The sequence below is a fragment of the Scyliorhinus torazame genome, chromosome 8 (genome assembly GCF_047496885.1).
Source record: "Scyliorhinus torazame isolate Kashiwa2021f chromosome 8, sScyTor2.1, whole genome shotgun sequence".
NCBI lineage: Eukaryota > Metazoa > Chordata > Chondrichthyes > Carcharhiniformes > Scyliorhinidae > Scyliorhinus > Scyliorhinus torazame.
In genome coordinates this window covers 17124523-17138724 of record NC_092714.1, presented here as the reverse complement: position 1 = coordinate 17138724, position 14202 = coordinate 17124523, and the positions used below count along the sequence as shown (strand labels likewise).

The 14202-nt window shown below is 51.6% G+C and overlaps 1 protein-coding gene across 4 annotated transcripts in view; it reads left to right on the top strand.

Annotated features, from left to right (window-relative positions):
- Nucleotides 1-14202, top strand: part of LOC140427663 (neural cell adhesion molecule 2-like) — an 896208-nt gene that overhangs the window by 95484 nt on the left and 786522 nt on the right. For 2 of the 4 annotated variants that reach the window (XM_072513135.1, XM_072513138.1), the window contains exon 1: nt 6617-6778. The exons of 1 other annotated variant lie outside the window; for it this stretch is intronic. In XM_072513135.1, coding sequence (XP_072369236.1) covers nt 6757-6778 — 22 coding nt within the window. In that variant the 5' untranslated portion in view covers nt 6617-6756. Of the gene's footprint in view, nt 1-6616; nt 6779-14202 lie in introns of those variants that run through there. One more of the 4 variants, XM_072513137.1, reaches the window with a different exon arrangement.

The following is a 14202-nucleotide window of genomic DNA, read 5'->3' as shown; positions in this document are numbered from 1 at the left end:
TCCACGCACAGGTGAGCCATCGCATTTCTGTCCAGCTCGGCGAAGCCGCTCACGCTACTCGAACGCCTCTACGTGCGGCCTGTGAACGAGGAACCACCTCGCCGCCAGCACCCCGGGGAGTCGCTAGATGATTACCTACGCGACCTCAAAGCCCTCGCGCGCAACTGTAACTACCAGGCCGTTACGGCCATTCAGCACATGGAGCTCGCCGTCCGAGACGTTTACGTGGCGGGGGTCTAATCGAACTATGTGAGTCAGCGCCTGCTCGAAAAAGGGGCCCAGGACTTGGACGACAGGGTAAAACTGGCTACCTCTCTGGAGGCCGCTTTTCAGAGCCTTACTGCGTTCCTGGCCGATCACGCGACCCCCTCGTGGGCCCCCGACCCGAAACTACCCCAGGCCTGTGCTGCGCGGCCGCCCGCCCGTCATGTGCGACTCATGGGGGCCGCCATCTTGGCCATCCTCCCCCACGCGGCTGGCCACGTGCGATCCATGGGGGCCGCCATCTTGGACGCCATCTTCCTCACCGCCCGCCACGCTCGACCAACGGGGGCCGCCATCTGCTATGCCACTCGGAGCGTACGACCTACACAGACAGCCATCGCAGGGCCGACCCAGCACCTCCGATCACGCCTCCGGCTACCCACACCTCAGCGCGGTCACCCTGGACCAGTCGCGACCTAAGCACCTCCGGAGCTCCATGATGGCCGTCCCGATTAACGGGTATGAGACACCTTGCCTTTTTGACTCCGGGAGCACAGAGAGCTTCATTCACCCGGACATGGTAAGACGCTGCTCGCTCCCAATATTCCCGACGCAACAAACCATATCCCTCGCCTCTGGGTCGCACTCGGTGCAAGTCCAAGGGTGCACTACTGCAACCCTAGCGATACAGGGCGCTGAGTACGCTAATTTTCAACTATATGTGCTCCCAGACCTCTGCGCTCCTCTCCATTTGGGACTCGACTTCCAGTGCAACCTCAGGAGCCTAACTCTTAAGTTCGGGGGGCCCCTGCCCCCGCTCACCATATGCAGCCTCGCGACCCTAAAAATCGACGACCCCCCCCATCTTCACAAACCTCACTACCAATTGCAAGCCAGTAGCCACCAGAAGCAGGCGGTATAGCATGCAGGACAGGACGGTCATTAGGTCCGAGGTCCAGCGTCTCTTGCGGGAGGGGGTCATAGAGGCCAGCAATAACTCCTGGAGAGCTCAGGTGGTGGTCGTCAAGACCGGGGAAAGGTTCCGGATGGTGGTTGATTACAGCCAGACCATTAACCGGTTTACGCAACTCGATGCGTACCCCCTTCCCCGGATTGCAGACATGGTGAATCAGATCGCGCACTACCGCGTGTTCTCCACGGTGGATCTGAAGTCTGCATACCACCAGCTCTCAATCCGCCTGGAGGACCGCCACTACATGGCATTTGAGGCAGATGGCCGCCTTTTCCATTTCCTCCGGGTCCCCTTTGGCGTCACGAACGGGGTTTTGGTGTTCCAACGAGCGATAGACCGAATGGTGGACCAGTACGGGCTGCGGGCCACATTTCCGTACTTGGACAATGTCACCATCTGCGGCCATGATCAGCAGGACCACGACGCCAACCTCCACCGATTTCTCCAAACCGCCCAAAAACTCAACCTCACCTACAACAAGGAGAAATGCGTTTCCGCACAACCAGGCTAGCCATCCTCGGCTACGTCATAGAAAACGGGGTCCTAGGGGCCGACCCTGACCGTATGCGCCCCCTCCTACAACTCTCTCTCCCCCACTGTCCCAAGGCCCTGAAGAGGTGCCTTGTATTTTTCTCCTATTACGCCCAGTGGGTCCCCCAATATGCGGACAAAGCCCGCCCACTATTTAAGGCCACCCTCTTTCCACTGGCAGCCAAGGCCCGCCAGGCCTTGAACTGCATCAAAGCAGACATCGCCAAAGCGGAGATGCGCGCGGTGGACGAGTCCATCCCCTTCCAGGTGGAGAGCGACGCCTCAGAGGTCGCTCTCGCCGCCACCCTCAACCAAGCAGGCAGACCGGTAGCGTTTTTTTCACGCACCCTCACCACCTCCGAAATTCGACACTCCTCGGTCGAAAAAGAAGCCCAAGCCATCGTGGAAGCCGTGCGGCACTGGAGGCACTACCTCCCTGGTAGGAGGTTTACCCTCGTCACCGACCAACGATCGGTTGCCTTCATGTTTGACAATACGCAGCGGGGCAAGATCAAGAATGATAAGATCTTGAGGTGGAGAATCGAACTCTCCATCTATAACTACGATATAGTATATCGTCCTGGGAAGCTCAATGGGCCCCCAGATGCCCTGTCCCGCGGCACATGCACCAGCGCGCAAGATGACCGACTACGGGCTATCCATGATGCCCTCTGCCACCCAGGGGTCACCCGGCTCGCCCATTACATCAAGGCCCGCAACCTGCCCTACTCCACCGAGGAGGTCAGAGCTATAACCAGAGACTGCCAATCTGTGCGGAGTGTAAACCGCACTTCTATCGGATAAGTGCCCACCTGGTAAAGGCGTCCCGGCCCTTTGAACGCCTCAGTATCGATTTCAAAGGGCCCCTCCCCTCCAATAACCGCAACATGTACTTCCCTAACATCATAGATGAGTTCTCCCGCTTCCTGTTTGCCATCCCCTGCCCTGATATGACCACCCCCACTGTCATTAAAGCCCTGCATAGTGTCTTCACCCTGTTTGGTTTCCCCAGTTATGTCCACAGCGACAGGGGCTCGTCATTCATGAGCGACAAACTGCGTCAGTACCTGTTCAGTAAGGGCATCGCTTCGAGCAGGACTACCAGTTATAACCCCAGGGCAAACGGGCAGGTGGAGAGGGAGAACGCGACGGTCTGGAAGACCGTCCTACTGACCCTGCGGTCCAGGAATCTCCCAGTTTCTCACTGGCAGGAGGTCCTCCCCGATGCGCTCCACTCTATTAGGTCCCTCCTTTGCACGGCCACAAACCAGACTCCTCTTGACCGTTTGTTTGTTTTCCCTCGGGGAGCTACCTCAGGGGCCTCGCTTCCGCCCTGGTTGATGACACCGGGTCCAGTCCTCCTCCGAAAACATGTTCGGAGCCATAAGACCGACCCCCTGGTAGAGAGGGTCCAGCTCCTGCACTCCAACCCACACTATGCGCACATCGAACACCCCGATGGCCGGCAAGATACCGTCTCCCTCCGGGACCTGGCGCCCGCAGGCTCCAACACCACTCACACTGCTGCATCCCCCCACTACGTCCCGTCCAACCGCCCATGTTCAGCGCCCCCACCCCTATATGGTTCCTGCGCTCGCTCCCACCCGCCGCACCGGTCCACAGGAATGAAGCTCCGGAAGAGCCGCTCCCGGAGTCCACGCCTGTGCCCACTCCAGACCCACTACCACAGCCACCCGAAGCTGCAACATCAGTGCTTCGGCGGTCGCAACGTACGATCCGAGCACCGGACCGACTGAATCTATGAGCCCGTCACCCCTGCCAGACTTCATTTTTAAACAGGGGGTGAATGTGGTGAATGTATATTTACTGATAATTCACCAGTGCACTGTGTTATGTTATTAACCCTATGGGCTCTACCTATGGGCCATTGTGTGGCTTCACCCACAGGGGGTATGTTGGGGCATGTACGGGCTCCGCCCATGGCCCCACCCCCTTTGCAGGAAGTATAAGAGCTGCTGACCTGCGGGGCCGCCTTCAGTGTTGTACTGGTCACAGGCAGGCTCAGTTCTAAGCTGATTAAAACCACGGTTTACTTCTCCACGTGTCTTCGAGTGAATTGATGGTCGCATCAAGGCCGAAAGGCCTTTTCTGCACTGTATGACTTTATGATTCTCCACCCTCCTCTCCCTCCTTCTTAGGCTCTTGGATCCCTTCCTGCCCGAAAAGGCCGTGACTTACCTGTCTCCAGCAGTCATTGCTCTCCTTTGTGCTCCTCCTTGCAGTCCCAGCAGTGCCCACTATTCAGTTCTGGCGCAGTTTGGTCCATTGGAGCTGCCGGCCAATCAGCTCTCATGTGGAGGGTTTCTTCTCACTTAGAGGTGGAAGTCCCACTCTCTCCTCGTTTAGCTCGCTGATTGTATATTATTGATGTGGGACTGTTTCATTCCAATGCGCGGCTGCCATCTAATGTTCATTCCAGGAAGTGGGGGGGGGGGGTGCGGGTGGAGACTGCCCACTGGCCAATCCCCTGTAAAACCCAACTCCATTGGTTTATCTCCCTTTTGATAGTCCTACCCTGTAGGGGCCAGAATAGGTACTCCCAGCAGCCCATTCACGCCGTTGTGAAATGCGACGGCGTTTCCGACACCGTGGACACTCTGCCACCGAATGCGAGAATCCCGCCCAGCACCTCTGACCGTGAAGCACTCCCTCAGTACTGCACTGCATTGCAGTGTCAGTATTTATTTACTATTCAAGTCGTGTGGTGGTGGGCCTTGAACACACAATCTTCCAACTAAGAAAGACACTCCCTGTCAGACCCTTCCTGTACGTCTCGAGTCTCAGCCCATCTGTATGTCACCACCGAGTGATGTGGTGGGGAAGAGACCGTTGCCCACTGTCCAGCTCCGAGTGGAATGTGCCTTTGCAAAGAAGGTGTGGAGAGAGATGGGCTATTTTCCCAAGGTTCATCCCGAGCAGCTCCGTGATGCAGGACTCTGTGCTCGACAGGTCTGTTCCCAGGGACGCACACCGAGACAAATATCAGCTGCTGCTGGAGCATCTTCAACTCTGTGAAAGACACTCTTTGGCCTGCACAAAATCTGTTTGTCTTCCAGCGCAGAGTTGGCCCTGATCAAGTATTGCAGACGGGCACATTCCAAAGCCCGGGATTACATTTTAAGGGATGCTCAGGACAGCGGCCGCAAGGCCGCAGTGGGGGAAGGTCGCTTTTAAAAACATTTCAGCAATAGAGAACTGAGCGGCTGGGAATTGTATAGCTCCTTCTCGGGCTGTATGAACCACGTTGAAGGTGTACAGTGAATATTACATGTATCACAATTGTATTTAAGCACCCGGACACTCTCAGTGAAGAATGGACTGATTATGGCCCTGACTCACTTCACAGAAAGCTAACAATGGAAGGGGAGAGTACTCTGTCTCATTTGTGATTTTGACCTCAAGCTCCACTGCTGAAATGGCAGACTAATCATGAATTGTGGCATGCTAATCCTCACATTACCCACACGTCAGAGCTCCAATTATTTTACTCAGTAATAGTGATTGAGGCACCTGAACATTGTTGGGTTGTGAGTGTAAATAGACACTCCAGTATTTTTCTCTCATTCTCCCTTTCTCTCTCGCTCCCTCTCTCCCTCCCTCCGCACCCTCTCTTTAGCTCGTTCCTCCCCTTTTAGTAAATTTCTTCTGGTTTTTCACTACAGTTCTTTGATTTACCATGCCATCCATGGCCTGGAAGTACCAAGTTGGAAGATTAATCAGCATTAATTTCCATACATCATTGGTAAAGCCAACAGGACAAGTTCAATACAGCAGCAGTTGCAGTCTTTGGAAAGCCAATCAATACTTAATGTTCAGAGAATTATGGAGCAGTTTAGTGTTCAGATCAGAGCTCAGGGCGTTTGGAACGGGAGAAGACAGGCCAACAGAAGGTGGAGGGAGGGAGACTGCTTGTTTTACTGACAAAGTATTTTTTTAGTCATCCATTTGTGGGATTTAGGCATCACTGTCTCGGCCAGCATTTGTTGCCCATCCCAATTTGCCCTTAAGAAGTTGATGTTGAGCTGTCTTCTTGAAGCGCTGCAATCTCTGAGGTGTAGGGTCACTCACAGTGCTGTTAGGGAGGGAATTCCAGGATCTTGATTTGTGACAGTGAGGGAAGGAGATATAGTTCCAAGTCAGGATGGTGTGTGTGGCTTGGAGGGGAACTTCCAGTCAGTGGTGTTCCCATGTATGTGCTGTCCCGATCTTCCTAGCGGATACTGGTGGTGGGTTTGGAAACTGTCGCCGAAGGAACCTTGATGAGTTGCTGGAGTGTATCTTGCAGATGATACACACCCTGTGTGACTGTAACCCGGAAATGGAAGGTTTGCGCTGCTTTCTCCCGGATGGTGCCGAGGTTTTTCAGTGTTGCTGGAGTTGGACTCATCCAGGCAAGGGGAGTGCATTCCATCACATTCCTGACTTGAGCCTTGTGGATGGTGGACAGGCTTCAGTGAAACACACGGCTGGGGGACTGGAAAATCCTGCCTAATCAAGAATTGGTAAGGCGGGAGAATAGGTATACCAAATCAAAATAGTATGCACAAATACCAAGGGTACTTGCAATAGGAAACAACTAGGGCAGGATTCTCTGATCCTGAGGCCAAGTGTTGACGCCATTGTAAACGCCGTAGTGTTTTATGACAGCGTCAATAGGTCCCCAGGAGCAGCGATTCCGACCCCTACAGGAGGCCAGCACGGCACTGGAGCGACCCACACCACTCCAGCTGCCGATACCGGCCTCAAATGGGTGCCGCGGGTCTGCGCATGCGCGCTGCAACCGGCCCGAATGCGCGCATGCGCACTGCGACCGGCGCGATTGCGCACATGCGCAGTGGCTTCCTTCTCCTAACCGGCCCCGACGCAACATGGCGTAGGGCTACAGAGGCCGGCATGGAGAAAAAGAGGCCCCAAGCCCGAGAGTCCGGCCCGTCGATCGGTAGGCCCTGATCGCTGCCAGGCCACAGCGGAGGCCCCCCCGGGGTTGGATCCCCCCTTCTCTCCCCCACCAGGCCGCCCCTGGAAGGATGCACGCTGAGGTCCCACCAGGTAAGACCACAGGTGGACGCAGCCGGCGGGGCTCGGATTATTTTGGCAGCCACTCGGCCCATCCCGGGCGGAGAATTGGCGGACCGGCGTCGGGGCGGCATTGCGCAATTCGCACCCGGCCCGGCGATTCTCCGGCCCGGCGTGGGCTGTGAATATCCCGCCCCTGGTGTTTTGGCTGGCTGTCATCCAAGTGGCTACTGACTGAAAAGAAGTTGAAGAAGTTTAGCTTTCACAGATTGTCCCAACATCTTTTTCAGCGATGCCCCTTATGATTAAGGTATACTTGATCTCCAGCTTCCCCAGCCTTGTGTTTCTCGTGGCATTCTATCTTTCTGCCGCTTGTCAATGGGATTTCCCATAGTAACCACCGTCGGGAAACCCGCTGGTGGTGGTGCGCTGCCGGCGGGAAAGTAAATCTCAATGCCCAGAGAATCCCGGCCCCAATCTCCTGAATTCAGCTCATGTCACTTTATAATCAGATACTAATGGATGCTCGGCGGCTAGTGAGTTGAGGTGGGAAGGGCAATCGTCCAAAGTGTTTTTCCCCCCTCCCTTGCATTGCTACCCTTTCCCTCGTGCCTCCCTCCCAATTTACTATCTTCCGGCCCCTTATTGATCGATGCACAACTGAATGACCAAATGGCTTCACTGTGGGTCATGGGAGGAAGGTGGAGTGAGTGACAAGCTTGAATCAGTAATCTCTCCTTTTGTGTGGAGTTGGTTGTGACAGCAAACTGCAGGAGGTTCTTTGTTTTAAATTTGGCTGTAACAATAGTGCTGATTTCGTGACAACCCGCGTGCTTCACCAAGGGTTCTTGCTATGCTTGGGCAGTCCTCATTTGTATCATTAAAACAAATTAAGCTTGGATCAAAGAAATAGTAATGAATCCAACCGCAGAGCAGGCAGATCTAATTAATCTTAGTCATGTGGCATCTTCTGAATAGTTTATGTGTTGCATGCACATGAGGACAAATGGTACACTCAGAATGGGACGAAACTTGTCGCCGCCAAAGAGAAAGGGAGAAAGAAGGAAAGGGAGAGAAAGGAAGAGTGGGAGGGAGGGAGGGAAATAACTTTTCAAGTGTTGTCACTGTTGTGACATACAGAAGAAAGAGAGGTGAAAAAACAGCAGCTAATTTTGTTAAAATAATGGATCCGGGGAGAAAAACACAATGTTGACTTGCAGCCATGAGTATCGCTGTGAGGCCAGAGGTTTCTTGGTGGTTGGTAATCAGGGTGTTTTCTCTTGCTATGGCCACCATCTCTGTTTTGGAGGAGGAGTATAATTTTGTTTTCATAAATTTAGAGTACCCAATTTTTTTTTCTTCAAATTAAGGGGCAATTTAGCGCGGCCAATCCACCTACCCTGCACATCTTTGGGTTGTGGGGGCGAAACCCACGCAAACACGGGGAGACTGTGCAAACTCCGCATGGACCGTGACCCAGAGCCGGGATCGAACCTGGGACCTCGGCGCTGTGAGACAGCAATGCTAACCACTGTGCCACCGTGCTGCCCTGGAGGAGGAGTATAATGAATAAAACATGATGGGTATTGTGATTGTCCCTCTACTTACCGGACTCCCCACTATTTAACAATCTCCAGCACATTCAACTGTTCTCTTCTTTCAATCGTGAGATGTGGGTAGAATGGAGCAGTTCACTGACATCTCGGGTCAGTGCTCAAATCCATTTGTTTCCTGCAGTGGCTGCATGTTGTCACGATAATTTGTGATTGTGTGCACCAGTATTAGATACTATACAGTACATTCTATACTGCATATGGGGTCACCTGACCTGGAGGACAAAGTTCAGATGGCACGTTAAAGAAGGTTGTGACAAGGCTACAGATGCCTTGCAGTTGTGTGTTCATGGTATGAGAGCGCGTTACTGATAAAGCACATAGAATTAAAATCATAGACTTTACAGTGCAGAAAAAGGCCATTCGGCCCATCGAGTCTGCACAGGCCCTTGGAAAGAGCACCCCTCCTAAGCCCACACCTCCACCCTATCCCCGTGACCCCACCTAACATTGTTTTGGACACCAAGGGCAATTTATCATGGCCAATCCACCTAACCTGCACATCTTTGGACTGTGGGAGGAGACCGGAGCACCTGGAAGGAAACCCACGCAGACACGGGGAGAACGTGCAGACTCCGCACAGACAGTGACCCAAGCCGGGAATCGAACCTGGGACCCAGGAGTTGTGAAGCAACTGTGCTAACCACTGTGTTACCATGCCGCCCACAGAGTAATAGTGTCGGTCATCCTGTATCATAAAAACAGGGCATGGTCTCAGAAGTAATCTGAACATAACAATGGAGGTTCTGAAACCACTGACAGAGCTCATTTTGGAAGGCAATCTCACTGAAAACTGCTAGATTCTGGCAGCGCTTCAAGTTGTAGCTCACAGCAACAGGCAGCGGTGAGACCAACCCGCAGCTACAGTCTTCCATCTTGAGCAGTGCATCCCCAAAAATTACCACTGCGTCTGCAGAGATAGCAGGTCTAGTTGAAAACAAAGAGGGGAAAGAAATGTGCATCGCAGACACTCTTGTCACGTGCACACCTACCCATGAGGCAAAGAGAGGACAAAAATGTGGAAGCACAGGTTCACATGTTGACAAAGCTGTGGCTGCAACAAAACTGAATGAGATCAGGGAAGCGACGAAGAACAATACCACCCTGAGTAAACTGCAGCAAATTGTGCTAAATGGCTGGCCCGTGCCAGACCGGAACCCCTTCTGCTGTACAAGAGTATGAGAACATTCGTGAGAGGGGCAACACAGTGGTTACCACTGCTGCCTCACGCCGCTGAGGACCCGGGCTTGATCCCGGCCCCTGGCCGCAGTCCGTTTGGAGTTTTTCACATTCTCCCTCTGTTTGCGTGGGCCTCACCCCCACAACCCAAAAGATGTACAGGGTAGGTCGCTAAATTGCCCCTGAATTGGAAACATTTTAAAAAAGCAACTTTCATGAGAAAAGTCACGTAGAGAGGGAATACTTTTCAAGGGAGAAAAGATAATGATCCCCACAACACAGAGGAAAGAAATACTGCAACGCAGACATGAAAGTCACCTTGACATAGAAACATGCAGGAGAAGAGCTCAAGGTGTAATGTATTGGTCTGGAATGGGAGCACAAATCAGGGAAATGGCGAATACGTGTTCAGTGTACCAAAGGTACAGTAAATCAGAATAAAAAGAACCACTTCAACCACACAGTGTTCCCGAGAGGCCCTGGCAGAAAATTGGCCTTGTGGAGTGATCACAGTGAGTACCTACCAGCAGTAGATTTTTACTCAAAGTTTTTTGAATCTGTGCTGCCGAGAAAGGGCAGTAAGAGCATCACTAATGAATCATTTGAATTTAAATTTTGCTCGCCATGGCATACCTGAAGTGCTCATCTCACACAATGGTCCACAATTCTCAGGCGCTGAGTTTGTCAAATTTGCACAGGACTGGGAGTTTTGCCACACAACGTCAAGTCTGAAATGTCCGCAATCCAACGGAATGGTGGAACCTACCATACAGACCTTAAAAAAATCCTGTTGAAGAGGGGAAAGGTAGATAGAAGAGACACCTACCAGGCCCTGACGGTATTCAGGAATACTCCATCAGAGAGTTGGTTCACCTCCAGCACAGTGCCTGAGGGGGGAGTGGGGGGGTGTGTGTGACAAAGAACGATGCTTCCAACTTCACCCCAACTCTTTATCCATACTGAGCTACAGCATGCAGGGTCTGTTCAAACAGGGACAGCAGAAACAGTAGTTAGATTGAGGAACCCGAACACTGAACTGAACCTGGCAGATGTCAGGAAAGAGTTAATGTTTCCCTGTGCTTAATTTAGAATTGGAGCTTTAATTGTTTAATAGACACATTTATTGTTTGATAGACTGCACTTGTATATGTATAAAAAGGGGATACAGGTGGCACTGTGAAGTTGTCGGATAAGTCATTACAGAACACAATAAAATTGGAATTGAAAAAGCCATGGCTTGCTTTTCAGTTCTTATTACAGAGATACCATCGGAGATCAACAAGAGCGACAGTGAGGATTCAGCAAGAAGGGATCTGGTATCCTTTTCTTGTTGCAGGAATCGCAGGAGAACCACGTTCTTACATAGTACAGAGTCCAAATAGACCAGAGTCCAGGAAAAAACTAATAATACCTATTGAAAACAAATGAAACATGACCCTGCTCTGAACCAGAGAGTGTAACTGAAGATCAAGGACCAAAATCCTCCAGTGAAGCACTAGATAACCAGACAAAGCCTGAGTGTCCTGAAAACTATCTGAGGAGTGAAAATGACACAGAGCTGGAGAAGGCCTTTCTGTCACCATTCGTTGGTAGAATTTTGAAAAGACTGCTGAGATACAGAAATGAGTAAAAGACAAGTGTCAGGAAACAGAGCTAGTTTTAAGTAAAGTATATTTCTTTTTATGAGCTTTAGAAACAAGATATAGCTTTAACTAAGTTTAATTCTGTGTTTCTATAAGAAAGCATAAATACTTTTGTTAGCTTCAAGTTAAACAAAGGTGCCTGCATGTCTGTGGGCTTTGGCCGCTAAAAACTGTGCCTGCATTGTAGTCAAAGGGTTTATGGGAGGCCCGAAAGCATCAAAGAAAATAATAGGAAAATCTTGAAATGTCATGATCATTTCAGCAGCACAGTGGCACAGTGGCTAGCACCCCAGCCTCACAGCTCCAGGGAGCCGGGTTCAATTCCGGGGTTGAGTGACTGTCTGTGTGAATTTTATATGTTCTCCCCGTGTCTGCGTGAGTTTCCACCGGGTGCTTCGGTTTCCTCCCACAGTCCAAAGATGCACAAGTTTAGGTAGATTGCCCCTTAGTGTCATAGAATCATAGAATTTACAGTGCAGAAGGAGGCCATTTGGCCCATCGAGTTTGAACCGGCCCTTAGAAAGAGCACCCTACTCAAGCCCACACCTCCACCCTATCCCCGTAACCCCACCTAACCTATTTTTTGTTCACTAAGGGTAATTGATGTTGGCAAATCCATGATCCAGAGCACCCAGAGGAAACCCAAGCAGACACGGGGAGAACGTGCAGGTTCCACACAGGCAGTGACCCAAGCCGGGAATCGAACCTGGAACCCTGGAGCTGTGAAGGAACAGTGCTAACCACTATATTACCGTGCTGCCCTGGCTAGGTGGGGTTACGGGGATAGGGTAGGGGACTGGATTTGGGTAGGGTGCTCCTTCAGAAGGTCAGTGCAGAGTTGATGGGCCGAATGGCCTCCTTCTGCACTGCTCGGATTCTATGATCATGTTGCGGAGAGAGAGGATATGTGGTGAGGTGAGTGATGGAGATGGGATCGCTAGCAAGAGGGCAGCCGAAGACTAGATGAAAAGATATTGGACTCGGCATTGGACTCACCTGATGAGGGAGCAGTGCTCCGAAAGCTAGTGATTCCAAACAAACCTGTTGGATTTTAACCTGGTGTTGTAAGACTTCTTACTGGATGAAAAGATGCAGGGATGAGAGACGTGAACACAGTTGAATTGGAAGAGGAAGGAGTGACTGGCAGGAGGAGGGGAGAAGGGGTGATCAACGAATATTGTGGAGGCCCCAGTAAAAGCTGAAAGAAGAATAAGGGCAATGACAGCCAGTTTGAGGTAGGGCTACGAGGTAATCTCCACAGCACGCAAACCGACATGGTGCCGGAGAATTTCTAATGTTATTCAAATGCAAGAGGCCAGCTCCCTAAACTGGAAATCTTTACTCCATTTCTCACTTGGAAAACAGATGCACTGTTTCCGTTCCTGAAGCAACCGCAAACGAAACTATTTTAATCACCCCGATCGGTTAAATGCCAATTTAAAGATCCTCTACAGGTCTCACCAGCAACATCTATTTTGGAAAAGTAGTTCAGATTCACCCAGCCCCATGGCAACATATCTCCGAGCTCCACACCAGAATTAAAATCAACGGGGAGACCAGTGATTTTATCGAAAGGGACAATGGGCATTTCATTTTTTAAGAGGGCTGATCAGAGTTAGTATGAAGTTATATAATTGTGACTGTTTTTTTCCTGTAACTGATTTGGGTATTTTGTTACACACAACATGTTACATGTTGCAGCTACAATTGGCGTTACACTGCCCTCATGTGTTGCTGCCCAGATGTTGTTACTGTCCAGTGTACTTGTCACTCCGTTACCATACATCTTACTCTGGAGCCCTTTATGGCCAATTACCCTTAAACCTCCAGCTGATGTGTTGCTCTTTATGGACCTGGCTTCCCATTCACAGCCCCATTTAGCTGCTGTTCATGATTCAGCACTGTTCCGAACATTGGATTATCTATCCTGCAAACTTTCCTCTGCCCTGGTAAACTCATGGCCAAGTCTCTCTTGGCAACTTCCCTGCAGACACATTTGAAAACCAGGCACTCGGCTGTGATGCAGGAAGAGATTTGGGTTGCGCAGCTTTTATTGCATTTCTGTCAGGAGCCCTGACGAAAGACATTGGTCAAGATCTTCGATTGGAGCAAGAGCTGTTGCCACTGTCTGGGATTTAACTTGACCACTGAGCTTTAAATGCTGCAACCTTTGTACATTCTCGCACTGTTGCAGTTTAAATACAGTGATGAACAGGCTGCAGAGGCAGAGTGACAAAGTGTAACTTCAACAGAGCCGCATTCACTCCTTCACTCAGTTACAGGCGGGTTCCCTGTAAATCTGACTTCAGTTCATTGGCTGACAGGAATTCTAAATGCCCCTATCAGCCACAACAGTGCACAGATGGACCCCTGATGATGCCCTATACCCCTTCACCCCCCCCTCACCTCCCTGACAATGCCCTACTCCCCCTCATCCCCCACACGATGCTCACCACCCCCTCACTCCCCCAACAATGTCCACATCCCCTTCACTCCCCCGACAATGCCCATTACCCCTTCACCCCGAAAATGCCCACCCCTCGCCAATGCTCACCTCCCCCATTACCCCTGACAATGCCCATTGCCCCCTTCACTCCCCCGACAATGCCCACCTTCCCATCACACCCCCCCCACCCACTGACAATGCACACACCCCCACCCCGACAATGCTCACGTCCCCCTTGCCCCCTAAAAATGCCCGCCTCCCCTGCCAAGGCTTACCTCCCCCCCCCAACCCCCGACAATGCTCTCCTCCCCTCACCAACCCCTCGCCGACAATGCTCAACCCCCGACAATGCTCACTTCCTCCTCGGCCCCTGACAATGTTCACCTCCTCTTCACTTCCCCGGACAATGCACGCCTCCCCGACAATGCCCCCCCCCCACCCCGTCATCCCCCGACAATGTACTTCTCATTTTCCTTCGGAAACTGCCTTTCAGTCAATATCGTTGAAATTGGGAGCATACTGTTTGTGCGGAATTAACCCATGTCTCACCAAATCATGGGCACAATCTTTTGGAGT